Source organism: Arvicanthis niloticus, chromosome 1 (genome assembly GCF_011762505.2).
Source record: "Arvicanthis niloticus isolate mArvNil1 chromosome 1, mArvNil1.pat.X, whole genome shotgun sequence".
Taxonomy (NCBI): Eukaryota; Metazoa; Chordata; class Mammalia; order Rodentia; family Muridae; genus Arvicanthis; species Arvicanthis niloticus.
The window spans coordinates 86,941,398-86,968,760 of record NC_047658.1 but is presented as its reverse complement, the minus strand read 5'-3'; the positions used below and the strand labels follow the sequence as shown (position 1 = coordinate 86,968,760).

General features: G+C 44.4%; 2 protein-coding genes across 3 annotated transcripts in view; one reads left to right on the top strand and one right to left on the bottom strand.

Moving 5' to 3' along the window:
• Nucleotides 1–47: 47 nt before the first annotated feature.
• On the bottom strand, nucleotides 48–23,049 carry Acsm5 (acyl-CoA synthetase medium chain family member 5). Its single transcript, XM_034507152.2, has 14 exons — nucleotides 22,889–23,049; nucleotides 20,381–20,600; nucleotides 16,416–16,626; nucleotides 14,085–14,292; nucleotides 12,091–12,234; nucleotides 11,536–11,689; nucleotides 9,105–9,184; nucleotides 7,575–7,698; nucleotides 6,765–6,845; nucleotides 6,543–6,644; nucleotides 2,875–3,002; nucleotides 2,698–2,797; nucleotides 1,038–1,157; nucleotides 48–691 (listed from the first exon to the last, which is right to left on the bottom strand). The coding sequence occupies exons 2-14, from the start codon at nucleotides 20,579–20,581 to the stop codon at nucleotides 608–610; spliced, it is 1,737 nt and encodes a 578-aa protein (XP_034363043.1). The 5' UTR covers nucleotides 20,582–20,600; nucleotides 22,889–23,049; the 3' UTR covers nucleotides 48–607.
• A 2,844-nt stretch (nucleotides 23,050–25,893) lies between these two features.
• Pdilt (protein disulfide isomerase like, testis expressed) overlaps nucleotides 25,894–27,363 on the top strand; it is a 29,742-nt gene continuing 28,272 nt past the window's right edge. Inside the window, exon 1 of one of the 2 annotated variants that reach the window (XM_034484091.2) lies at nucleotides 25,894–26,084. The gene's annotated coding sequence lies outside the window, so the exon portion shown is untranslated. Of the gene's footprint in view, nucleotides 26,085–26,799; nucleotides 26,901–27,363 lie in introns of those variants that run through there. The other variant, XM_076941742.1, reaches the window with a different exon arrangement.

Below are 27,363 nucleotides of genomic sequence, written 5' to 3'. Positions count from 1 at the left end.
CACCCAGGACTCCTAAATACTTAAATAGTTACATTAATCAATGGAGCTAGTGTTAATTGATTTAATTATTTTGCTATTGTTTTGGCAGTTATGTGTGTTTTCAGTCTTAAACAGCGCTTCACCAAATATCTTTGTATATGAAACGTTTTCTGCATTTTGAGTATTTTCTTTTCTAGTGAGTCCCAAAAGTGTGATTTCTAAGTGGCAGGGTATAGTCAATGTTCTGACCCAGATGCTGTTACCAAATGACTTCATCCAAAGGGTCACATTACATTCCCATTGCATAATGAAACCACAGATGCCCTAGGCTACACTGATTTGTCTGTCCCAGGAACAACAGAATTCTCTTAGTAAAACCAATGCTGGGGAAGTCTTCAGAGAGGGAAGTTAAGTTGTGGGGAATTTGCTGGACTGGGCAGTGTCTCCAAGCTCTGGACCAGCGATGCTCTTGCATTTTCCAGCATCATCCCAAATTGCTCATTTGGAAGCTGACCATCTTTGATGCCTATTCTTTGAAGGGATAGTACTCCAAGGAGGAGCTGGCCAGCCCCACTTCCTTCTCCTTCAGAACCTTCAGATTATCACAGCATCTTTCTTGGGTTGCACCTCATCTCCCCCACTCTTGGTTTCTCAATTTACTTCTCAGGATCTTTCCAGAAACTGTCTTTGGCAGTTCTGAAATAAAAGCCACCTGGAGACCAAACAAACAGATACAATCACACTTAGAAACCATCATTTCCCAGAAGGACTGTTTTCTTGACTCATTACTTTCACTACTTCTTTGGGAAGCTCCCACAATTTAGGGTTTTCCCCATGTGAAGCAGTTAAAACTGCTAATGCTTGTAGCACATGTGCCTTCACCTCTCACTAGGTCCTTTGCTTCATATTCACAGGTCAATAGAGAAAGAACATGTGCTTCTGGGGGAATCCAATAATGAAAGGCATATGCATCTCTAGAGCAGAGCCCGGCCCAGGAGGCCAGGGAGCAGGGACCCATCTGGTTCCCCAGCTTATGCCTTAGGACCCTGAGTGTTTACCTTCCTGGGATACTTGTATGGAGCAGTCACTGTCTTCACATGCTCCTGGAGTTCCCTGGTCAGGGCTTCTGGGTCATGAGAAGCATAGGCTGGAGAAAGGACTATAAACGCCTTTACCACCTGCAGGGAGAAAACCCCAGGAGGGGTCAAGCCTTCAGGAATGATGCTTTTCTCCTCAGTCTGGTCCTGTGCCTATGTGCCTACTTAGACTTAAACATGAGGGTTCGACTAGATCCTTCAGCACAGACAGTGGCGTGAACAACACTGTTTTCCCTGTTTCCTGCCTGCCTGTTTGTTTGTTTGTTTATTTTAGGTTTTTCAAGACATGGTTTCTCTGTGTATCTCTGGCTCTCCTGGAACTCACTCTGTAGACCAGGCTGGCCTTGAACTCAGAAATCCGCCTGCCTCTGCCTCCCAAGTGCTGGGATACTGAAGTACTGAAGTACTTCACAATTCCTACTGAAGTACACAATTCCTAGGCTGTTGAGATAGCTCAGAGGGAAAACATGTTTGATGCTGAGCCTGATGACCTGAGCACATTACATGGTTTTACTCTTGCAGGTTGTCCTCTGACTTCCACACATGTGCTGTGATAGTGTGCACATTTATTCTTTCTCTGTCTCTCTGTCTCTGTCTCTGTCTCTGTCTCTGTCTCTCTCTCTCTCTCTCTCTCTCTCTCTCTCTCTCTCTCACACACACACACACACACAAATACATAAATACAGTTGTAAAATACCTGCTCTCCTAGAAATATCAGAGGCTACACCAATAAAATCTCACCAACATGGTTGCCTCAACATGAGCCAAACAAGGACAATACCAACAGACATGCCAGAGTAGATGCAGGAAGCCCACAGGCGTCAACACTACACAAAGAATTACAGGCAACTGGGGAGTGTGGTGAATGGGAGAAATAGTCTTCCCCAGGGAAGAGCACACCAATAGGTTATCCAATACCCAACAGTCAGTCCTGAAAACATATATACAAGTAATAGTGTTATACAGACTGAGCAGGTTATATTTAGGAATATATATGTATATACATATATACATGTAATAACAATTAATGATAAAAGAGGCCGCGAATTTTAAAGGGGGCAAGAAGGGGTATATGGGAGGGGTTAGAAGCAGGGAGAAGAAGGAAGAATGTTGTTATTATATTACTTTCTGATAGCAATGGAAGAGCTTAATAGGCCTCTTGGTTGCAGATCTACACCAACGTTAAACCCTGCACACTTCCCAAACTTTTGCTAAGGTGTAGTTCTCCTTGCACACTTTCCAAAGGTGTGAGCTCACTATCATTTTGTGTTCAGACAAACCTGGCGTTTAAGAAGCGCCATCTTGTACCATGATTGTTATTAAACATTTATTGAGCGTCTATTATGTGCCAGGCTGTTCAGTCTCATTTGGATTGCTTGGATTGCCTGCTGTCCAAATACAAAACTAAATTTTGTATTTTCCCATTTTGTCTTTGCAGAGTATATTTATGAGTCTAAAGGAGGTTAGTCAGGAATGTGTGACTGCAGGTAGGGTTTCAGCTTCGTGGTTCTAGGGGTGGGGCTGAGACCAAAGGAGGGATCTGCCATTCCATAGTCCCCTCGTTCCTTTGGGTGCTGATAAGTAGAAAACAATGAAGTTCTGTTCTTGCCTGAAGGCTTACCTCTCCCCGAATGGGGTCTGGGCTGCTGACCACAGCAGACTCCAGGACGGCCGGATGCTCAGCAAGTGCACTCTCTACTTCAACGGGACCAATCCGGTAGCTGGAAGAGAGAAGTCAACTTTCTCACATGGCTTCCCTTCCCCCGTGGATGCTTAAGGAGAGGAGAGCTAACCTGACCTTGAAGAGTTGATTACATCATCATTTCTCCCCAAGAACCAAAAGTAGCCATCCTCGTCCATATGTGCTCGGTCTCCAGTGATGTAAAAGTCTCCTTGCTCTGATGCAGCCGTCTTCTCAGGATTGTCCTAGAAGACAAGGGAAGTCCATGAAGGATCATTTGGAAACAACCATGTAGGCCAGCCCCTGACTGGGGAGCACACCAGAGGTCAGCCACTCCTCAACGGGTACTCTATTGGTTCTCAAGGCTTAAGCTGTCCAGAATTTCCTACAGGACAGAAGGCTGGAGTCCTGCAGATTTATGACTTCCCTTCTTTCTTTTAATTAAATGAGAGCTGTCAGGTGGGATCCAGAGCAACCACTCATGAGCATCCTTACAGGAGGTGAAGCCAGGAGGGAACACACAGGGCAACTGCTGCTGGATAAGCAAGAACACTGAGACTAAGAGAAAGTAAAGGGCTTGAAACCCCAGTGATAGAGTAAAGAAAACGTCGTTTTGATTCTAAAATTACTTGTATGTGTGTGCATGCCTCTGTGTGTGTGTGTGTGTGTGTGTGTGTGTGTGTGTGTGTGTGTGTGTGTGTGTGTGTGAATGTGGACAAATGCCATTAGAGGAGGCCAGAAACAGTTTCAGGTGTCAGTCCTTCCTGACTTTGGTCTAGATGGGTCTTTCATTGTTTATTTGCACTGCATGCACCAGGCCAGCTGACTCATGAGCTTCTGGGGATTCTCCTGTCTCTATCTCCTCTCAGGATCTGGGATTTCAGACACTCGTGCTACTGTGTGGGGCTTTAGTTAGGTTCTGAGGATTCAAACTCAGGTCCTCACACTTGCAAGGCAGATGCTTTCCTCACAAAGCTAACTCTGCAGCCCAATTCCAAAAATTCTAAGTAAAAAGTTACTATTTACTAGAAAGGAAAACTTACTAATGCATGCAAAAATATGGATGACTGGAAAATAAATTATCCTGAGTCTAAGATAAAAAAAATGGGCTTTTTGTGATTCTATGTATAGATTTTAACAAGAAAACAAAATTACTATATAGTAACAATTTACCAGTTGCTTGGTGCCTGAGATAAAGAAGGTTGATTGTAAAGGATCTCATGGAAAGCTGAAAGGTTAAGGCAGTGTTCATATCTTAACGGCTGCAGTGACCACACAGGTATACACATTTTCAGAAGTCACTGGACTGGACACTTGCTATGGGGACCTTTTGTTAAAAACAAGTAATTCTTGTCTACATTCAAAAATACATTTTGAGAAAAAGCTAAAATGTATCTAAAATGCGTATCTTAAGAACATTCTATAAGGCAGAGGCCTGGAGCTCTTACTAGTCTACAGTGCATTAAAGCAGATATAAACAAATGGAAAGACAGAAAGAACGAACAGGAGCTGGTGAGATGGATCAGTGGGTAAGCGTACTTGCTACCAAGCCTGATTATCTGAGTTCAATCCACAAACGCATATGGTGAAAGAGGAGAACTGACTTCCCCAAGCTGTTCTCTGTCCTCCACACACATGCTCTGGCACATGCATGCACCCAAACACACACACACACACACACACACACACACACACACACACACACACACAATTAATTAGTGTAAGAAAATTAGAAAGAATGGGTGTCTGAGATACCATCTCATACCAGTCAGAATGGCTAAGATCAAAATCTCAGGTGATAGTAGATGCTGGTGAGGATTCAGAGAAAGGAACACTCCTCCATTGTTGGTGGGATTGCAAGCTGGTACAACCACTCTGGAAATCAGTCTGGCGGTTCCTCAGAAAATTGGACATAGCATTACCTTAGGACCCAGCTATACCACTCCTGGGCATATACCCAGAAGATGCTCCAACATATAATAAGGACATATGCTCCACTATGTTCATAGCAGCCTTATTTATAATAGCCAGAAGATGGAAAGAACCCAGATGTCCTTCAACAGAGGAATGGATACAAATAATGTGGTACATTTACACAATGGAGTATCACTCAGCTATTAAAAATAATGAATTTGAGAAATTCTTAGGTAAATGGATGGAACTAGAAATTATCATCCTGAGTGAATTAACCCAATAACAAGAGAACACACATGGTATTTACTCACTGATAAGCGGATGTTAGCCCAAAAGCTTGGAATAGCCAAGACTTAACTCACAGACCACATGAAGCTCATGAAGAAGGAAGACCAAGTGTGGATGCCTCCATCCAACTTAGAAGGAGTAACAAAAATACTCAAGGGAGCAAATATGGAAACAAAGTGTGGGACAGAAACTGAAAGAGGGGCCGTCTGGAGACCATTCCACCTGGGTATCCATCCCAGGTGCAGTCACCAAAGGTAGACACTGATGTGGATGACAGGAAGTGCATGCTAACAAGAGGCTGATATAGCTGTCTCCTTAGAGGTCTGCCAAAGGCTGACACATTCAGAGGCCGATGCTCACAGCTAACCACTGATCTGATCAAAGGTTTCACAATGGAGAAGCTAGAGAGAAGACTGAAGGAACTGAAAGGGTTTGTGGCCCCATGAGGAGAGCAACAATATCAACCAACCATAGCTCCCCAAGGTCTAAACCACCAGCCTGGGAGCACATAGGCAGGAACCCATGACTCCATCTGTACATGAAGGGGAGAATGGCCTTGTCCGGCATACATGGGAGAGGAGATTCTTGGTCCCATGAAGGATGAACACCAAGTGGGAGGGGAGAATTCGAGGGTGGGGAGGTGGGAGTGGGGGGGTAGGTGGGGGCACATCCTCATAGAAGCATGAGGAGGGGGGATGGGATAGGAGGTTCCTGGGTGGTAGGGGGAAGGGAGGTTAGGGGATAAAATCTGAAATGTAAATATAATATCCAATAAAAATAAATAAATAATAAAGAAAGAATGGGTGTGAAGTCAGCTTCCCCTGGGTTAATTTATAGACTTAATGCAAAATCCAATTAAATTGCTAACAAATGTGTTCATACATCTTGACAAGTTGATTCTAAAATGCACATTCAGTCAGCTAAGTATGAACTACATGGTATCTCTGTGACAAGTGGTTCTCAATCTTTGGCTGCACTTTTGAATTACCCAGGGGCCTGGCTCTCATCATTCCAAAATTTAGTTGATTTGGTTTAAGTGGTGCGTAGGCATCAGTAATAATTGAGGCTTCATGGGTGTTTCTGATGCACATTCAGGTTTGAAAGTGTTACAAAAGAGAATATGAAAAGATTCTAGCCAAAGTATGTCTAAAGGATAGATAATTACTCTTATTTTGGAACCTTAGGCTGAAATCCAAGGATACAAGTTCAACCCACAAACCAAAAGAAACATCTTGAAAACTTGGTCTGACACCACCTTGCAGTTGGCTCGTTGGTAAGAACCTTTGCTTCCTTGAACTTAACTTTTCCTATCTGCTTTAATTATGATGAAGTGCCACTTTCAACACACTCTGTGCTCTCGACAGACTCTTGTTTAAGCACAGTACCTTGCATATAAGTTATGTGATAAGGCAGTCCACTTTTGTATCTTCCTTATCAACAGCAGTGTCCCTGATAATAACAACAGCAACCAACTTCATGCGGTTACTACAAGGGTTACACGACAGATATTTACAAAATGTGCTTCTCAAGGTTTGGCATGCAGTGATTGTGGTGACTCCTCACAGCTGTTCCCCACAGCTTACCAGATAGCAGTTGAAGAAACAGAAAGGTCTAGTAGGTTTGATGCGGACAGCAATATTTCCCTCTTTTCCTGGAGGCAAGACATTGCCCTTCTCATCTACAATCTGAAAGAGAGGTCATAGCATGGCATCTGAGCATCCTTTATGCAGCCAGGGTACCCAAAAGCCCACCCTATATCCTCAGAACATAGATTTCTCTGTGCACTGTCAGCAGAGGCTGCCTACCTGCACATCGTAAGGTGGGCTTGCTTTCCCCATAGATCCAGACTTGATTGTAGAGTCTCTTGAGTTGCCACAGATGACAACCTGGAGAGAAACCAGTGTCAAACAGGGGAAGCCTCATCCTCTTGTGTCCTGGTCCACGGTTACTGTCACCTGGCATCTGGTTCTCCTTCCTCCTCTTTCTTCTGCCATCTTTTTTCCCCTTACTTCCACCCTTACTTTCATACTCTTCCTTTCCTTTCCCTTATTTTTATTATCTTCTTTTTCCATGGTCAGTGACCCTTCATGAGGCACTCATGGTGTTCATGGGTGGAGAACTAAATTGTGTCATTTAGCTCAAAGATTCACTCACTTTCTCATCTTGCCAAGATGGTTGTAGTGTTCACTGCTTAAGATTTTACTAAAAAAGGCATCGTGGGCTATTCTGGGGTGACAACTTCCTTGAACGATTATGTGTATTAATCTTTATTGTCAACTGGATTGAATTTAGAATCCACTAGAGGGCACTGTGTCTCTGAGAAGGGGAAACAATTCTGAATATGAGAGTGATGATGGACCAGATAGTTTGTCATAGCTACAAAAACAGCAATCATGGATGGCATCCGAAAAGCTGCCTTGCAGGGCCATGAGAGATTACCCATAAGTCCCTTAAACCAAAAGGAAGCATGGCTAATGGCCTTCCGTTGCCAGTTTCAGTGCCCTAGAACCAAGGCAGTTTCTGGCAGGTCAGGGAGAGGTGAGGAACTGCTGCCGGTCAGAGATCCTCTATGATGGCTGAGGGCTCTGATGAGGTGGCCTGAGACACCAACTCACTGTTTCTGATTGTCCGTAGCCTTCGTGGAGCTCCAGGCCTGTCTGGCTCTTCCACTTGTCCCTCACATCAGGGTTGAGAGCCTCTCCACCAGTCAAACAGTGCCTCAGGCATTGGAACTTGTACCTTTCTCAAGCAGGGAGACAAGGCCATCAATGTCATAAACATTCCTACCTACCCTCTAGCATTGCTAGAGGTCCAGAGGTCCAGAAGTCACTAGAGGTTAAGCTCCCTTCAAGTGATCCAACCTCTCTCTGCAGCTGTGGTCCACAGAGGCAAATTGATCCTATTTGAATTTGGGCTACAATCAGATTCATATGATAGGTCTGGGCACAACAGTGGATTGTCCAAATTAATCTACTTAAAAATAAATTGATTGACAATAAATCCACAGAGGCAATGATCTGATTGAAAATAATAAATCAATAAAAATTTTAGTAGATTAAAAATGGCCTTCTAAGAATTCCCCGATTGTGAAGACTGGGTATAAAATTTCCAGAGATATTAAATAAATAGCAATCTGTCTGTCAGTTCAAACATTACACTAAATATAAGTACATTTTGGATTATTTTCTTCTCCCAGTTGTATTGTAATGATTCAATTCAATTACTTAGTATTGCTAAGCAGAATCTAATTGGTCTTGAAGAATTACCCAGGGACTGCTTCCAGCCAAAATAACAGTGTGGAAATACTCATAAGAAAGGAAAAGGTGGGGTAGATTATTATATTTAGAGGAATATAGTTAACATCATGCAAGTGTTCCCTTCTTTGTAGTATTTAATGGCCAGGGAGTATGATTAAGGAAGACATTGCCTTGGGAGAGGATTGATGAGGGAGACATGATTGGGATTGGTAAGTTACCGAATGAGCAATGAGGGAACTCACTCAATACCCCTGCAAATAGCCCAGCCCAACTAGTGAATGCTGTTTGTATTTGTCTAGAATAAGAGCCATCCACAGTGTTGTCAACTTTGTTTGGATAACCCAAGGCAGATACCTAGGAATGGCTGGCTTGGGTTAATTTGGTTGGGAGATGAAGTGAGGGAGCTTGTTAGTCTAAGCAAATGAATCTTTGACTACCAATCCTATTCTATAAATGGTCAGTGGAAATCCAACGATCTCTGTGACAGAAGTCACAGAAAATGCTAAGGAACTAGCCTGTTCCTTTATACCTGTGTGGTATATGGCGGCGATACAGTTTTCCTCAAGTGTTAAAATTTTGGGTTGCCTTAAATCCTTTCAGTTTTCTTTGGGTATGAATTCTGAGGATTTACAAAATCATCTTTTAAAGCTTAATGTAAGATATGTAGGAGTGTGTGTGTGTGTGTGTGTGTGTGTGTGTGTGTGTGTGTGTGTGAAACACAGCAGATAGTGACGAGAGATACATGAAGATATAAAAAGAGACAGAGGTGAAGTAAGAAACTTCCAGGAAGACAAAGATAGAGAAACAGGGAAAAGAGTTGGATTGAAAGGTGGATGTCTATGTGGGTCCTCATATGAGGACCCTGTAAGTGCCAAGTAGAGGCTGTACCTTGTCAGATCCTCTTGTACAAGTAGCCGGAAGAGGGTTGGAACACAGCACATGGTGGTTATTGGGAACCTGCAGAGAGTCTGAACAAAATAAGAGGCGGACAGTTTTCTCAGAGACTCAGGTGAGATGGGATGGGTGAAATGGATCTTCACAGTCTCAGTGACAAAGCAGAGTAGAAAACTGTCCATGGCATCTACTAGTCAAAGTGACCTCCATGATTCACCTTCTAGCATTTGTACCTTTATGGGGTCTCCTCTTACACTGCTCCAAGGTTGGTCCATGGGACCAATAGCATCCTGTTGACATGGTGGGAGTCACTTGAGTCATTAGATTATAGAAAGCAGGCAGCTTCTGTCTTATATGCTCTTACCTCTTTCCCCCTCTTGAGTGACTCACTCTGGAGAAGACAAGGTACTAGGTTATGATTACATTCTAGCTGTCCTCAACAGACAGTGAGGAAATGATGCCTCTGGCCAGTATTCAATGGACAATCAATAAAAACTACAATTCAGAATTTAAACATATTACCCAGGGTTAACCATGCTCTGAGATGAATGCATTCCTAGGTATCATTGTAAAAATTATTATTAGAGATTGTGGGAGATGCCCCAATCAGTGGAAGCATAAGAACCCCAGTTTAGTCCCTAGAAGCCAACCCATGAGAAAAAGAGTCAGGTGTGGCAATGTATGCAGAGACAGGTAGATCCCTGAGACTCACTGGCCAGCAGTGACAGCCCAAAAGACAAAGTCCAGGTCAAAAACAAGGTGGGTACCACCTGAAGAATAACATTTGAAGAGAACCACTGAACTACACACACACACACACACACACACACACACACACACACACACACACACACACACACACATTCACCTGCATTTATGTGAACACACAGAAATATAAGTTATTCTTGGATATATATGTCATACATTTACCCACCTCACTTATTTTTCAGGTGCTTGTACTCTGAAACCATCCATCTTTAGAATTATTTCAGCTTTCCAAACTGGGTCTGTGTACCCATTATGCAATAAATTCTCATTACCTTCTTCCCAGACTCATGGTAACCACTACTTCATGACTATTCTAGGCACCTTATATAAATGGAGTCATGTAGTGTATGGCCTTTGATGCCTGGCTTCTTTCATTTAGCATGAGGTACTCCAGATTCATATTGTAGACTATCAGAATTTGCTTCTTTTTAAAGGCTGACTAATGCTCCCATGTGTGTGTGTGTGTGCGCGCACACACACACATACATGCACACACATGCTATATTTGATTTACACTGTCAGTTTCCAATGAGTACTTGGGCTTCCTGCCTTTTAGTTACTGTGAATCGCAACAATGCTGCTGTTAGTATGGGTGTACGTTGGTGAGATCTTGACAGCAACTTTACAGAGCTTCTTTTCTCCAAAAATCACCTGGTGTTGCTCCCAGATTCCTTACCATAGAAAATTGTGAGATAATAAATGCTAATAATAACAATAAACAGCTGCTAATTTTAATAGAGCATGAATATAGTGTCATGGCCAGGGATAGTGAAAAGTCTGACACATCCTCCATGAACAATAATGGGAAGTGAATAGCAGCTAGTGTATTAGGAGCATGGTATCTTTTTGTTCTCATGACAACTTAGAGAGTGAGACTCGAAGAAGTCAGGAGACAGGCTGAGAGTCCAAGTTTGACCAATGGAGAAGCCCATACTCCTTGTCACATCTGACCCAGCTTGTCACAATGATGGGTGTGGGGAAATAGGCTCATTGATATCTCATAAAATGCCATTTGGAGGAGAGAGCAAAGGTATGCAGTGTCTTCACTTGGGATGTCAATCTTCCTCCTTCATGATAAGACCCCAGGAAAACAACGGGAGGGACCAGGTCTACCGTTGGCTGAACAACTCATAATAAGGCACAAGGACAGCAGCACACACTCTGAGGACTAGACTTTGGATTTTACCTAAAGTTTTGACAAATAGCTTGTGTTTTGACAAGAGCATAGGGGAGAAGGTGATGGAAAGAGAGGTGCGAGATGCAGTAAAAGGCTTTGATAAAGTTTGGAGAGAGGACATTTTATGCTTAGGGATCTATTTTGAGGTAATGATTGGAGGTTGCTAAATGGACTGGAAAGGATTACAAAGGCTGAGTGAATTTGTCATTAGATTCTTAATTTTCTCATGCTACCGTAAAACATGCATTCCATTCATCCCATTGACACTTAGGACACAAGAGGTGATTCAGAGCTTGGCATGATGGCATACACTCATAACCTCCACTCTTAGGACTCATACAGAAGACCTCTGGTTCAAGGTTATCCTGGGTTACATAATGACTCCGTTTCAAACCAAGAGCTGGAGAAGTTACGTAATGATTGGACACTTTCCCAACATGTACAAAGCTCAGAAACCCAGCACTAGAATTTTCTTCTTACATTTAGAATAGTTTTGGCATCAACTCGGGGCAGCTCATGCACAAAAATGCAAGCTCCATTGGACCAGGCAGAGAAGAGAGTCCAGGCTGCCTTTACCCATCCAGTGTCAGTTGTGTTCCAGAATATGTCAGACTCAGTCAAGGCCATCCACCTCCTGTCAAAAATGAGAGGAAGTCAGAGCATGCTCATCAAAGCCTCCACCTTTAGAATGGATTAGTATATTATTTACTTCTGATTTGGAACTCAGACCACAGAAGGTACCATTTAAGCTTGTCAAATCTAGACAAGATCCATCAACTCAACTGTGAGCTCAACAAATGCTTCCTCAGCACTTTCTTTGTACTTTGTGTCATAGGCTAAGAAGACAAGTTAAAGGAACAGATCCTGTGTTCTGTGAACAGATCCTTCCTCAAAATAAAGCCTTCAAGGCCCTACCTGACTAACCCTCTGGTTCCTCTTTGACCTCTATTTCCATATTTTTTCCTCCTCCAGTCTCTTCCCTCTGCTCATTCACCCACCTTGTGTTTGAACCTTCTAGACAAGCTGTTCCAATACCTTCCACTAGCCACAAAACCCAGTCCATAGCTGCACTGGGAATGTTCCACCATCTTGGGGGCTCCCGTGGTTCCACTGGTGAAGTAGATGGCCACAGAATCTCCACTTCTTGTTCTCATGCAGCTGTGCTCTGGAGATGCCTCTCTGGAGAACGAAAGGACAGGAAGAGGCACTAATAACAATACTCCAAGCAGTCTCAAAGATATGGGAGGATTGTTCCAACACATCATGTATGGGGTGCTGTGTGGAGTGTTGTGCTATCTGCAGATGTGTTCATAGATAAATACTATCTCTACAATCATTTTATAGCCAAGGCTATAAGATTGAGACTCAAAATGCCCAAATGATTTATTTGAGAGATCCACAAAGGTTGGGTAGATAGTTCAGTCAGAACAGTGCAAAAAAGAGGACCTGTGTTTAGATCCTTAGCACCTACAAAAATGCTGCTTGCATCTGTAATTTCAGGCTTGGAGATGCAGAGACAGGAAGATCCTTGGAGCTCACTGGGCAGCCATTCTACCTAGATGGTGAGCTCCGGGTTCAGTGAGAGACTCTGTCTCAAGAAAATAAGGTGATGGAGAGTAATACAGCAAAATATCTAACGTTAACCTCTGGCTTGCACATACGTGCACACATCTACATGAACAAGTACACACACACACACACACACACACACACACACACACACACACACACAAACAGATCCCTACCTACTTATTTCAGGACTTTGTGGTAGGACACATGCATTCTCACGCATGTAATCTATGAACAGTCCCCTTCCTAACTCAATTCTCAGTGTAAAGACATTTTCTCCTAAATGTTTTCTCAAAAATTAGGGGTTTGAGATTAGGTAATTACCCAAGTTCTGGGATTTGAAGACTCAGCTAGCTCCTGGTTCTCAAGCTTGGCTGTGTCTTGTGATCTCTGAGTTAATTTTTGAAAGCAATTCTGTTACTTGTGCTCCACCTTGTTTTATTTATTTTTTAAAGTTCAGATAATTTTAATGACAACTGAAATTAAAAAGGATATATTTAGGTTAACTTGACAACTCACCAAAATGTCATGGGCTGAGCATCAGAAATGAGGAATCCTCTGGCTTTGATTCAGATATGTCTGGCTAAGTAGGTCAGATGCCGAATTACACAAATTTGTATTTATTTAGGTGCATCTGCTCACAGAGGTGGACACTCCAGGCTCAGGAGTCCAGCTCTCAGTGGCCTTTTTTTTTTTTTTTTAAATTTCTGTCTTTGTTTTGTTTTTAATTTTGTTTGTGACAGGCTTTGTAGTTCAGGCTGGCCTCAAACTCACACTCCCAAATGCTAGGGTAACAGGCGTGAGCCACCAGGACAGGCATTCTGGTCCCTGTTCAGGACAACAACCTCAACGTCACAGATCAATGCCTGCCACATCCTTGTTACAAGGCAAAGTAGAATTGACTGTGCCCTAATTCTGACTTTATTCCTCTTTGGCATTTTAGGTGAGTCACTTCCCATTTCAAGACTGTTTTATCGCCTGTAAAAATAAAATTACACCTTGTGGGGCTCCTTTCAAGGATTAAGCAAGATGATTTCTTCTTTAGTCCAGTGTTCTGAGCACCAAAGGCAATGTCAGCCACAGAACAGGCAATATTGAATCCTTCCTGCACAAATAAATGCAGCTGAATGCGTATTTAGCACAGAGCCTGGCATACAGCAAACACCAATATATGGCAGCCTTTTCATTATTGACAGCTTTCTGTGAACCAAATGTTTCATAAAGTTTAACTTCTATACTCTGGCTAAGAATTCCAACAATCTTTGCCACCGTGTTAGAGGACACAGGGATAAAGCGACACACACAGTAACTGAGTGACCTTGCACATTGAGAGGTTCACAGGATGATGGCTCTGGCCAGCATCTATTTGGTTCAGTCTCCTTGTATTCAACCCTGCTGCTGATAATTGAAAATGCTCAAAGCCCATCTCATTGTTACTGTCCTGGAGGGTCCCAATTTACCTCAGGAGTTCTCGGAAATTGAACCAGCCTGGACGGCTGGTGTCAGACACCAGAATCTTGGTTTGGAGGGAGGGGCAGTCAGCACTGATGGCATCCACTTGTGGAGCTAGGGCATCACTGGTGATGATGGACTTGGCTCTGGCAGCCTGCAGCCTGTACTTGAGATCCTTTGCTGTCAGCTGGGAGACACCTGGGATCATGACCACGCCTTGGGTCGCCCAGAGAAGGGAGATTGTTAGGAGAGAAGGAAGATCCTAATGTAAGGGACAGAGAAACAAGTAGCTGAGGAGGGTTGGAACACCCGAGGGAACAAAAATAGTAACAAGGAAATCCCAAAGACATGGAGTGCTCGCCTGTGGTAAGAACTGCCTAGGCTTTGTATCTCTCTGATCTCACAATGCTCAGAAATGGATGCTATTGTGAGAAACACACCATACATTTGAAAAGAGACTAGGTCTTTATATTTTCCTGACTCAACTAAATCAAATTTCTTGCCCAAGAATACATAGCAAATGTGTAATACGGCTGGACTTGCAGAGCTAAAGCAGTGTTAAACCTGTTTGTCCTGGCTAGTTTTATGTCACCTTGACACACACTAGAGTTACCCGAAAGGGGGAAATCTCAATTAAGAAAATGCCTCCATAAAATCAGTGTGCGTGCAAGTCTGTAGGGTATTTTCTTAAATAGTGGTTGATGGGGAAAGGGGTCCAGCCCATTATGATGGTACCATCCCCAGGACTTCCTTCAGTGATGGACTATAATGTGGAAGTGTCAGCCAAATAAAACCTTTCCTCTCCAAGTTGCTTTTGTGTGTTCCACCACAGCAATAGAAGCCATGGCTAAGACACTGCGAGTCCATGGTCTTGAGTAGATTTTATTGTATTGCTGAAACAACTCCTTAGTTCCTTGGGGTTTCATGCCCTTCACATGAAATGTTGCAACACACTCCGTGTTGGATGTGGACCACTTGCTGATAAAGGAAGGTATAATAGGTAGGGACTCCAGAACACCCACACTGTTCCAAACAAAGCTATGCTAAGGGTGGCAGAGTCCATGCACCTCCAAGGAGGAGGAGTAAGGATGAGGGGCAGACTTGCCATTTGAAAACCCTCAATATCTCAGAGTGCAGCTTATTAGGATTTTCCATAGAGTTCAACATACTCATTCATGGAGAAAAACAACTAGTGAGACCAAGAAGCAGAAGGAAAGGTCACTTCAGCACAGCATGAGAGCAAAGTCCATGGTCTCACTACCCTTTGCCCCGTCTACCAAACATACAATCTAGTGCCCAGTATGAACACTCTGGGTTGAGTTGTGTTTTTCTTTTATGCATGTATATGTTTGGGTGCTATGTATGCATGCCTGTGTTTGGGTGCTATGTATATATGTGTGTGTTTGGGTGCTATGTATGTGTGCATGTGTGGGGGTGCTATGCATGTGTGTGGGTGTGTGTGGGGGGTGTTACATGTGCATGTATATGTGTGGAGGGGTCAGGAGACACCTCAAGTGTCACTCTTTAAGTGCTATCTACCTTGTTTTTGAGATAGGATCTTTCATTGCCTTGGAACTTGCCTAGTGGCCGAAGCTGGCTAGCTGTTGAGGCCCAGGGATCCACCTGTCTCTGCCTCCCCAAGGCTGAGATTATAAATATGGACCATCACACTTGGCTTTCTCTTCTTTTTAGTATGGATTCTGGGGATCAAACCCAGGTCTTTGTGAGTTAGCCCCCAGCCCTGCTGTGCTTCCTTATTGCACCTCTCTGTTATCACACCCCACAGAAGTCATTTGTTTGCTATGTATTAGGAACAGAGGCCCAGGAAGATGATTGACAGCCAGAGCTGTCAGTAAGAGAAAGTCAATCAGTATAACAGGACAAGAGCATATGAGGAAAATGTAGGGATGCAGAACTGTACTGACATCTGCTTTGATCTCTTCTGCTGTGCTGGAAGGGAGGCTCTACCTCACATAAGATGAAATGTGGCTATTGATAAAAGCTGTAGGTAGGCAAAAGTGAGATATTTGGTAGCAAAAATAAACACTCCGACCAAAAATTTTATCAGGAACAGATCTCTTAGCACAGTTCCCAGCACATAGTGAGTGCTTTAAAAACTGCAAGGCTCCTTATGCTTCAACCCTTACTAAGCAGTTGACTTTTAATTCTCATGTCATTGTCTGACCACTGCATGCAATATGGTCTGTAACTGCTGGGCGAAGGAAGAGTGAACCCCATATGGGATTCTCTTTGATCTGTCTTCCAAATCTTGTGGGAACTGCAAAGCTCTGGTGGGCAGTGTCAGTCCTATGAAGCGAGCGCCGACCTTGCTCACTGACCTGTTCGCATACAAGCCACGCTGATCAGCCACCAATCTGGGAGTCTCGGAAGCACCAGCATCATTCTGTCTCCAGGTTGCAGGCCACACACACCCTCTAAGACGTTGGCTGCCTTTCTGGATTGCTTCCCCAGCTCCTCAAACGTCCACTTGACTTCTGTTCCTGAGCCATTCACCCACCAGAATGCAGGATTTGGGGGCCGGTGCCCTGTCTGGACAGTGGGTGCACCCAGGAAAAAATAGAAGCCATTATTGAGTGGTTTTGCTCATTTGTTTTTTAAGAAAAACATATTTTTATTGTAGTTATCTTTACTAGTTCCTCCTATATATTGTTTGTTACCATAGGAGAAGGAGCCTTTTTAACTGGACAAAAGGGGAGGGGGGAATGTTGTGGGTTGTCCTGATGCTGTTTGTATTCTAATGTTAATTCTGCTTCCTCAAGAGGGGTTGCCCCTGACAAGCAGCCCATCACATACTCAAGTGATCTCATGTGAATGTTCTCCCCATTTTAACTGGTCAGTAAAGGTTAGAGTCTGTGATTGGGCAGTGAAGGGGAAAGGTGGGTGAAGGGTGAGGTTTGAAAGTGGGGGCAGGTGGAGAAGGAGAAGAGGGTGAGAGGGGAAGAAGGGAGGACACAGAAAGAGGAGGAGAAAGCCATGATGGAGCAGAACCATGTGGCCAGGAGAAACCACAAGTAGCAAGGGGTCTTAATATAGTTTTAGATCTGTACAATCTAGGCTTATAGCTTATAATTAAAATAATTGGATTGTGTTTTGTGTATGGGCTGATTGGGGTTGGAAATTCCAACAGCATAGTTATTTAATCATTAAGTTCAAAAATCAAAATAATGGGACAAGGGTATGAGTCAGTTAATGGAGTGCTTGCTTGACGCACATCAATTCCTGAGCTCAGACCCCAGCATTGAATAAACAAACCAGGTGCTGTGTAGCTTGCCTGTAAACCTAGGATGTAGGAGACAGAAGAAAGAGGATCAGGAATTCAAGATCATCCCTGACTACATAGCAAGTTTAGGACTAGCCTTGTCTACATGAGACCCTCCTTCATAAAACTAAAAGGTAACCAATCAAGCACAAACCGAAAGCTTGCCCCATCCATGTAGGTCAAAGATTGGTTAGTTTTATTTGTTACTTATACATCAGTGTTGAGTTATGCAAACATAAGCAAATTTCCCATACCAACTTTTTAATGTAAAAGGTAAGATGATTTACACTGTTCCATGTTCCTTCCTGTTTTAATGAAACCATTACTCACTTCACCTATAGATCACCACATAAAAATACACAACTCCTTGGTTTTTAGAATAGTTCTGCAAGGTTGTATAACTGTATTAGTTTTTTGTTGCTTTGATAAAATGTGGTGACTAAAGGCAACTTAAGGAAGAGTTTATGTTGGCTTAAAGCTCTAGAGAGTTAGATGTCCATGGCAGAGGGAGAAGGAGAGGGAAATGCTGGGAGATGTCTGACAGCACAGAGAAAACAAAGTGGAAGAGGATAAGGCCATAAACTCTGAGACCCTGCCCAGGGCTTGTCAGTTGTTTTTCAGGCACATGCAAGACCCTATGATGCTCTAATCATACACTTGTTCTGAGATGCACAGGAATGAACTGGAGATCCAAAGCCCACACACATTTCTCAGTCCCTAGCCTTTCTTTTCTTTAGCTTCCCACTTACTCCACTAGCTTCTGGTTTCTCTTCCACTGGCCATATGGACATCTAACACCGCATCTGCTTCATGTAATCACGTTAAACTACTTGCCTACAGTTGTTTCTGACAAATGGCTTCCTCAGAATAGACTTTCCTTACAGGTTGAGTTGGGTCAAATCTAGACCCAACATTGTAAATAACATTACAGTAACATTGTAAATCTAGCTTTACAATGGTAACACCTAGTCGATTGGTTGTTTCAGTATCAAATGGTCCGCCCTGAAGACATGCATAAAAGTAACCTACAGACACAGCAGGTTATATTTAGGAATAGATGTGTCTGTACATAGACATATATACATGTAACAATAATGAAAATGAGAACAAGGAGGGATGTATCGGAGGGTTTGGAGGGAGGAAAAAGAAGGCAGTGAATGTGTAACTATATTATAATTATATTATAATCTCAAAAGAAAAAGAAAAACATGGAGGAAGTAACGCCAAAGAATGATTATTCTTTTGAACAAACTTCGCTGTCAGGCACCACTGGGGTAAAGGACTGCTGTTTTCCAGGGCCTCTGGCTGACTGGAAAATTGGGTCAGGATCAGGGAAACTTGAAATGCTCCTGGCTTGCTGTTCAGACTGAGGCTCAAGGGACTGCGGTAATAAACCCTTCAGTTGCCAAGATCTCCGCTTAGTTCTGAGAATGCGAGTTCTCGGTCCTTTTCAGTGTTACATTGGTCACTGAGGCTTTTGTGAAGTTGAGAACTTTTGAAAGTTCTCGTTTTCACCATTTATATGGCCTACTCCTGAATTTTTGTTTTTATCCTTAGAAGACCTGTAAGAAATGCCCCACAGGCCAGGTGTTGTAGCAAATACCTCTAACCTCAGCAACTGGGAAGCAGAAGAATCATGAGCTCAAGACGAGGCTGGGCTATGTAGCCAAACACAGCTCAAAGAGATCAAAAACAAACACCAAAACAAAACACTCCAAATTCAAAAGCTAGATAAAACATTGGCCTAAGATGTGCAAGACTCTAAACTTTATCCTCAGCACTGGAAAAGAAAAGCAAAGAAGGAAAAGAAGAAGAGAAATTTCCCCTAGAATGGCAGAAGGGAACTTCCTCTTTGCAGGTAGCTAAGGATGGAGCGTTCTGGTTTCCGGACACATCTGCGTCTCATTTAATGCTCACTACAGCTCGGGGTAGCCAATGCCAGATGAAGAAGCCAAGGCCTAGAGATCTCAGGGAACTTGCCCAGCTTCACACTTAAGCATGTAGATGATACAAGCCTAGTGACCGCAGAGGCTGCTTCTGAGTCTCACGCCTCCTTACTCTGTCTCTACCAATTTACCACAGTCAGTAGTATTGTTGTATCTAGTGCTGTTAACAGTAACACAGATAAGATAGGCATCCTGGATCACTTCTGAAAGATAGGAATGTCGCTACAGGCCTGTGGCACCTGGGGGTCTGAGGCAGGAGGTATGCCATGAGTTCAAGGCTAACTTGGGCTGAAAGTTGGCCATACTTCCAGGTCAGCCTGAGTTTCAGATTGAGACTGTCTCAAAAACAAAGACACACACTCAGGAGGCAGGCAGGCAGGCAGGCAGGCAGATCTCTGTGAGTTCAAGGCCAACTTGGTCTATATAATTAGAGGCCAATCAGGGATACATAACCCATTTTTGTTGTTTGTTTGTTCATTTGCTTTTTTAAATTTTTGAGCAAATAAACAAATTTAACACTAAAATTGCCTTGGGATCAAAATTTATATTCTCTTATTACCAATAAATTATTCCTGTCAAATATAATACAAAGAGATAGCCATAACACACATACAGAAAGGGATATAAAGAAGGAAGCATGTGCAGATAAGACACACAATAAAACGAGGAGTTTGCTTTTGCTCACTTTTAGGTAAAAAGCTTTGACCCTGAGCCCCTATTTCTCCTGTTCAGAAGGGAAGAGTGTGAGAGACAGAATATCATCATAACTTAACACCCTTATGTTTATAGGATCCACCAGAAGAGGATGAGGAACAGACACAGATGTCCTCTGTGATCTGGGCTCAGACTGAGTGACACTTTAAGCACACTGTTCAAGGTGTGTCTGGCTCATACCACCTAGGTCTAATTCATCCCCCTCAGGCCTCAGATTTAAGTGCTAACAGTTTCAATTTTAGGACTTGCCAAGTTCCCTGGTAACAATGTTGAAATGTGCTTGTCTTACAGTCTTGAGTCTCACTGCAGTATCTGGGGGGACTTCAGATGCTCACGTGGGACACCAGGGCAGGGTGAGCCTTACCTTTTCCAGCCGACTCCACACATCCAGCACATCGTGGGCAAAGTTGAAGTACTCGGGCACTGGCTGCTTCCCCAGGTTGATGGCCTCCCAGGTGGCTACAACCTCAGGGATAGGGGGAGGTGGTGGTTGTGTGTGAATCCTGCAGACTCCCCAGGAATTCCTCAGAGCCTGGCAGACCAGGCCTCTCAGCCATAATCTCATGTCTTCTTTCACCTTCTGCCTGTCACCAAAGAGGAGAGACTAATGTTGAATTCTGGGATTTGGGTTGAGGAGGAGTCTATGACCAGCCCTGAAAGTGGCAGCGTAGCTCTACTGTCATTCTGCTGTGACACTGGAAGTCTTTTCTCTGAAACTGGAAGTTCTCTCCTACCTCTCCCTGTATCAGAGTCTGCATGTATCTGAGGCCATTCATTCATAACTCACTTCTTAAAACTCAGGCTTTCAAAGGGATCCACCAATGACAGCAATTTTGCTGTATTAAAAAAAAAAAAAAAAAAAAAAAAAGGTCACCGGGCAGTGGTGGCACACGCCTTTAATCCCAGCACTTGGGAGGCAGAGGCAGGCAGATTTCTGAGTTTGAGGCCAGCCTGGTCTACAGAATGACTTCCAGGACAGCCAGGGCTACACAGAAAAACCCTGTCTCAAGAAAAACAACAAACAAACAACAACAAAAAACAAAAAACAAAAAACAAAAACAAAAACAAAAAAAGGTCAGCATGCATTTTGTGTGTTTATATGTATGGATTGTTGATGTGTGTTCAGGTGCACATGTGTGTTCAGATGTGTGTGTTCATGTGCATGTGGGAACTTTGGTTGTTGTTCTTGGGGCACTGCCCTCTCTTTTGAGAGAAGGTCTCTCATTGTCTTAGAACTCACCAGCTAGGCTCTGCTGGCTGGCCAGTGCATCCCAGGAATCCACCTGTCTCCAGCTCCTCCATGTAGGTTCTGAGATAGACTTAGGCCCTCATACTTGGAGGACAAAGATTTTATTGATTGAGTTATCTCCCAGGCCCCTTAACTCGCATCTTACCTGTTTTAACTGATGAACAACTTTAGAGGGCACACTCTGACATGTCAGCTAATTTGTGCAATGTTTGATGGTCTGATCAGTGTAGTTAACATGGCTGGCACCTCAAATGGCCCAACTCTGCCCAGTTGAGACAAAATGCTAGCCACATATGCCAGTCACAGCTTTATAGCACTGAGATGCAGGAAAGTAAGAAAGAAACAAATTAGAAGAATACACCCTACTTAACCAGGCATGTGAACAGCAGATCACTTGTATTTTGTACCAAGACTGCAAGCACAGTGTGCACTTCAGGTAACACAACAGCTAGGGGGCGTAAGTGCCCAGAGCTGCCAGTGCACATCAGTGTTTTAAGGCCTTGCTGCTCAGGGTATGGGGCCTTGGAGCATGAGTGGTCCCAAGTGCTGTGCCTCAGCTCCCACCTGTGTGTGTGTGTGTGTGTGTGTGTGTGTGTGTGTGTGTGTGTGTGTGAGAGAGAGAGAGAGAGAGAGAGAGAGAGAGAGAGAGAGACAGACAGACAGACAGACAGACAGACAGACAGACAGACTCTGCATGTTCACAGGATCCCAGAAGTATCTGTAGCCTGGGGACACTCCCAGTTTCAGTTCCTTGGGCCAAGTTCCTTGAGCGATAACAGAACAGGGTAACAGTAAGACAATGATAATGTGTTGCAACGGCAGGAAAGGCCAATACCCACAACCACTGAAGTCTGGTTGTGCACAGAGCATATTGGAAAACAAAAACCCAACAACAACAATAACAACAACAACATTATTTCACACCAATAAATTACCCATGCTCCTGAAACTAACCATTCATGCTCTCGTAAGCAACCCTAATTAAACTCACTGGGTTCAAGAAATAATAACTTAGAAAACCAAAGATGTCAAAGAGGGAGTAGTTGAGGAGGTGGGTGGGAGGGGGGAGAGGGAAAGGGAGAGGAAGAGGAGGGGGAGGAGGGGAGGAAGAAGAGGAGTTGGAGGAGGTCAGTGGGAATGAAAAGGGACAAAAGGTGGCCATGAGGTGACGAGGATGAAAAAGCATCTTATCCAAGTCCAAAGAGCCACACTGAAACATCATTGTGTATAATAACATATGCTTAATCAACGATAAGAATTATTTTAAAAAGCTTTTCATTAAGCCCCATGACAATGCTATCCCAAAGGCTACTTTCCTCATTAGAGGAGGTGGCTTAGAAGGGAAAAAGTTACTTCTGACTCTTACTTTCCAGAAAAGTCTGTGTTCCGCCTTTGTCTCTTAGCCACCAGGTTTAGAGCCTCACATATCCCAGACATCACTCCTGTATTCTGCCCCAAGCCTGTTTCTTTGACTCTTCACTTCTTGATGGCTGACTGCCACAGCCTTCAGGCCTTTCCCCACACTTTCCTAAGGTTACACCATGCCATTCCTATCCTCGATTTAACCCCCAAAGGTCTCTGGGTAGGTGACACTTGTCAGTGAAGGGTTTCTTTCTCAGTTACCTTGTTTTAAAATCTGAGGTACACAAAAGGCATCTGTGTTCCCCTTCAGTAGCAAGGCTGACGATTTCTCCAGAAGCTGAGGAAGGCAGAATTCTGACAAGGAGCTGTAGCCCCAAGCACAGCCTGGAGAGAGCAGGGTTAGGTGTCAGCAGCTTCAACTTTCAGAGGGTCAGGACACTGTGAGCTGGTGGCTCCCTGCCAGGGTTTCCCAGGCACCCAGAGCCTGCAAGATTAAACCCTGGCCTGGAGTCAGCCTGCTCGGACTGGTACGTGTGCTCCCTGGATGGAATTCAAGTCAACAACCAGAAACTTAAAGGAGAGCTTACTCCACTTTAACAGACATTAAAACCAGATCCTGTCTGTTTTTCTAGCGAGTGCCCCTCCCCCACCCCAATGTCCTTTGCCCAGGGCTTAAAGATAAAAAGTGACCCTGAAGGAGCAGCTGGGCAAAGGATATGAGAAGAATTCTTCAAGCTAATGGAATGGCTCTTGGATGGGGGCCAAGGCAGCACAATTACATACATTTACTGGGGAAAAAAGAACTGGATCCTACCTAAATAAAGCTGTTGAAGTGAAATAGAAAGCTTTCTAATGTTCCCTACTTCCTCAAGGGTCGAAGCCAAAGCTGTGACAAGGGCGCAGGCAGGCTGGCTGGCAGGCAGGCAGGCAGGCAGGCAGGCAGGCAGGCAGGCAGGCAGGCTGGCAGGCAGGCAGGCAGGCAGGCTGGCAGGCCGGCAGGCAGGCAGGCAGGCAGGTGCTGCTTCTTTGAGAACAGCAGCAAAAAAACTGTCCTGATCCACAGCCATTGGGATGCCACTAGTGTGGCTATCACTAGAACCAGCTTGTGAAGCTCCCACAGGTTAATTTGTGCCCCGCCCACCCCGTAATTGGTTCCAGCACAGCGCTGCTCCTTGCCTGGGTCCAGTCCAGCTGTTTCTTCTCTAGGGTTTCCTACCTTCAAGGTCTCACTTGGAAAAGCCTCAGGGCCCTCTCTCAGACCAGAACTGTCTCCCAGTCTTTTGCCACACCTCCTCTGACCACCATTCCCCCTCTCCAGGACAGACCACTTTCTAATGCTGTGTAGTTTTAGTTCGAGTTGTGCCTCCCCTTCACACAGGCACATTAGGACATGTGATGTAGATTTGGGATCTTCTGCACTCCCATATCCATCCCTGCACTCAGAACACTCCTGCATTTGGGAGAGTTCGTGATTCTTTGTTGAGTCCTCAAGTAGCAAAAGCAAAGATTCCTTTAGTATTTTCTCACTGTCAGATATTGTGTTGGGGTTTTCCATGGGTAATAGGTTCAAAGAGATTTCTGTGTTTTGCTTCTTTAAAATATTTATTTATTTAATGTATTAATTTTGAATAAAATCTAACCTGGTAAAATTCCCAACCTGCAGCACAGGACCTCAGAGCATCTTAACACAAGAGGTGGATGAGGGGTTGTCACACAGGCTGTGCAACATTCGTGCGCCACGCTCCTCCGCTGATCTCCTAGTCAGGTCAACCTGGCCCATGTCCACGTGAGCCACTTTTCTTTCTCCCTGAATATCTTGACCACAGGGTCTTTATTGGGCCCTAGGCAATAAAACTCAGGCCTGAATTTGCAACAGTTTCTAGAGATATGTTCTACACATGCAGCTATATGGACAAATGAGCTATCTTCAAGCAATAATTTCAATCTTCCTATGTCTGTCAGTATTTGATAAGAGCCGGGGCAACAGAGAGCTGAAGGCTGGAAACTCTGGCCATAACATTGACACACTAATAATACAAAGTCTTTATTTTAAAAATATTTCCTGGATGCCCAGTATATACTAGGCAAAGGAAATGACATGTAATTTAGGAGGCAATTAAGGCCTAAGACAGGGTGAGACTGTTAGCATTTGATACAAAGTGATTGGGAAAGGGGTAGCCCGGAAAATGACATGTCCCTTGGCTTAAAGAAGCCAAGAGAAGTCTTGAGTATTGCTGGGTAAAGAGCTTCCTGACCAAAGAGATCGAAACTCAAAGGCCCTGAGGTAAGAAAGTGGGTATCATTTGAGGAAGAAGGAAGAGGTTGATGTGGCTGGAAGACAGTCAAGGAAAGTTGCTAAGAAGTCCTGGAGTGTGGCTCCATGGGAGAGAACTGATGGGGTGTAGTGCCACTAAGCATGTGCAAAGGCCCGGGGTTTGATCCCCAGCATTTCCGAAGGGAAGGGAAGCAGAGGGAAGGGGAGGAGAGGAAGCGGAAAGAAGAGAAGGAGAGGGAAGGAAAGGGGAGGAGGAGAGGAGGGGAGGAAAAAGAAGGGAAAAGGAGCGGGGAGAGAGGATGGTACAGGACACCAAGTGCAAAGGAGGGCAGGGAAGGGGAGGGGAGGAAAAGGAAGAGAAGAGGAGGGATGGAAAAGAAAGGAAAGAGAGGGAGGGGAGGGAAGTGGAGGGAAGGGGAAGAAAGGGGATCTAAGAGATGGAGCTGGGAGAAAGTGCTTACTGCCTTCCACAGCTGCTCACTTTGCACTTATGCACTTATCAGTTTGTTTAACCCTTTGTTTTTTTTGGGGGGGGGTTGGTTTTTTGGAGACAGGGTTTCTCTGTATAGTCCTGGCTGTCCTGGAACTCACTCTGTAGACCAGGCTGGCCTTGAACTCGGAAATCTGCCTGCCTCTGCCTCTTGAGTGCTGGGATTAAAGGTGTGTGCCACTACCCCGCCGGGCCTGTTTAACCCTTTCTATACCCAGTGAATGCCACCTCATTGAACAGTAGAGGAAGCCAAGCCTCAGAAAGAGGAAACAACATGGCTAAGGTCACATGGGTTAAGACAGTGCTAAGATTCGAACACCAATCCACAGCCAGCCAGCTCCCCACAGTTAGTTAGGTTTCTGGCCCCACAGAAACTCTGGCCCCTGGTGTCCATGGGTACATGCTGTGAGCAGGGCTGCTAGGCCGGGCCCCTCTTACTCAACAATGGGTCATTCTTCTCAAGCTGGACCTCTAGAACCCCAGAACTCAGAACATAGTTTCAGAGGTGGCTGTGGCCTCCATGTGCTCAGGCAGGTGCTTCATTTCTGCTCCTGGATTTCTTGGGATCACTCATTAGTAGACAGGACCTGCTCTTATCACAAGGGGAAACTTAAAGCCTGCTCCTCAGACTTCTGCATCCTCTCTGATTGCCACAGGGCTGACTGCCCCAAAAGTAATCCAGCTCCTTGCAGGTATGACCACTCTGATTGACAGACCCTGCCCTGATGGCCTTCCTTTTATCGGGTGTATTATGTATTAAAGGTGGCAACACATTAGGGTCAGTACAACGGCTTTATCAAATCAGCGTAACCCTACTCCAGACTGTTTGGGTTTAGACTCAAGCATATTAGTATCCGTAAACAAACAGAACAAAACTCTCGTAAAAACTTTATTGTGCAGTTGTAATTGACCCACTCAATAGGCCATGGGGCTTGTAGCAAGAATTAAACGAGGCCATCCATTCACCCACTATTCACCGAGCATTCTGGGAGGTGGGGAAGCAGCTATGAGCAATGCTATTCATCTGTATTTAACAACTTTAAGGATCCAGATGCTGTGGTGCATTATCTGAAATCTGAGTGCTTAGGAGGTTGAGGTGGGAAGACCATGACTATCTAATCAGCTTGGCAAACACAAACTGGAATATGAAATACATACTGGTGTTTGGGAGGCCAGGGTGCTACAGATAGAGGTGAATGAGAAGCCACCACCCCCCCACCTGATGGCTAGTATCTAAGCTGGGGTGGCCTCTGGTGTCCCAGCAGGGGCTTCAAAACTCAGCTCTGGATGACCAGAAGGTGAGATAAACAAGTTGTAGGCAGAGGCAAAGTCCTCAAGTGGAGTTGGGGAGGAGCCAAGGTCACAGGGCACTAAGGACAAGAGACATTGGACCTGAGAGACTAACACAAGTTTTTGGATGATTCATGCTGGCAGATCATGGGAGCCTTTCCAGAAAGAGAAGAAACTTGATCTAGTTCATGTTAAAAATGGTAGTCTTTGACTGCTCTGTGAGTCTCTCTCTCTCTCTCTCTCTCTCTCTCTCTCTCTCTCTCTTTCTCTCTCTCCCCCCCCCTCTCTCTCTGTGTGTGTGTGTGTGTGTGTGTGTGTGTGTGTGTGTGTGTGTAGTAAGGAATACAAGGAATAGAAGATCTTCAAGCATCACATGGTCTGGATAAGAGCCAATGGTGGTTGGGATATGGAGGTATTGGTGGAATCCTGGTGGACAAAATCCCACAAAAGGGCTTGGGAACACCCCTTCAGCATCAGCTATTCCTACCAAGGAAGGAGCCCATTCCAGTCACTGTCCCCTGAATTGGACAGTTGGATTTGAGCTTGGAATATTTAGGACTGAGCACTGTCCAGATGAGAAGGGGCCCCAAGAGGGAAACACAAAGGATACTGGCCACAGGAGCAGCCAGGCACATAAAGAATGAGGTCCACACCCAGGTAACAAGGTACCAATGGGCAAGG

Bases quoted from the DNA above. Each gene is read 5' to 3' on its own strand.
- Acsm5 (XM_034507152.2), bottom strand. From the start codon at position 20,581: ATGAGATTATGGCTGAGAGGCCTGGTCTGCCAGGCTCTGAGGAATTCC. The intron at 7,699-9,104 runs GTACAGCCTCTA...TGCTTGAGAAAG, and splicing joins GTACAAGAGGATCTGACAAG to GTACAAGTTCCAATGCCTGA. The intron at 6,645-6,764 runs GTAGGCAGCCTC...CCTCTCTTTCAG, and splicing joins GCCCACCTTACGATGTGCAG to ATTGTAGATGAGAAGGGCAA.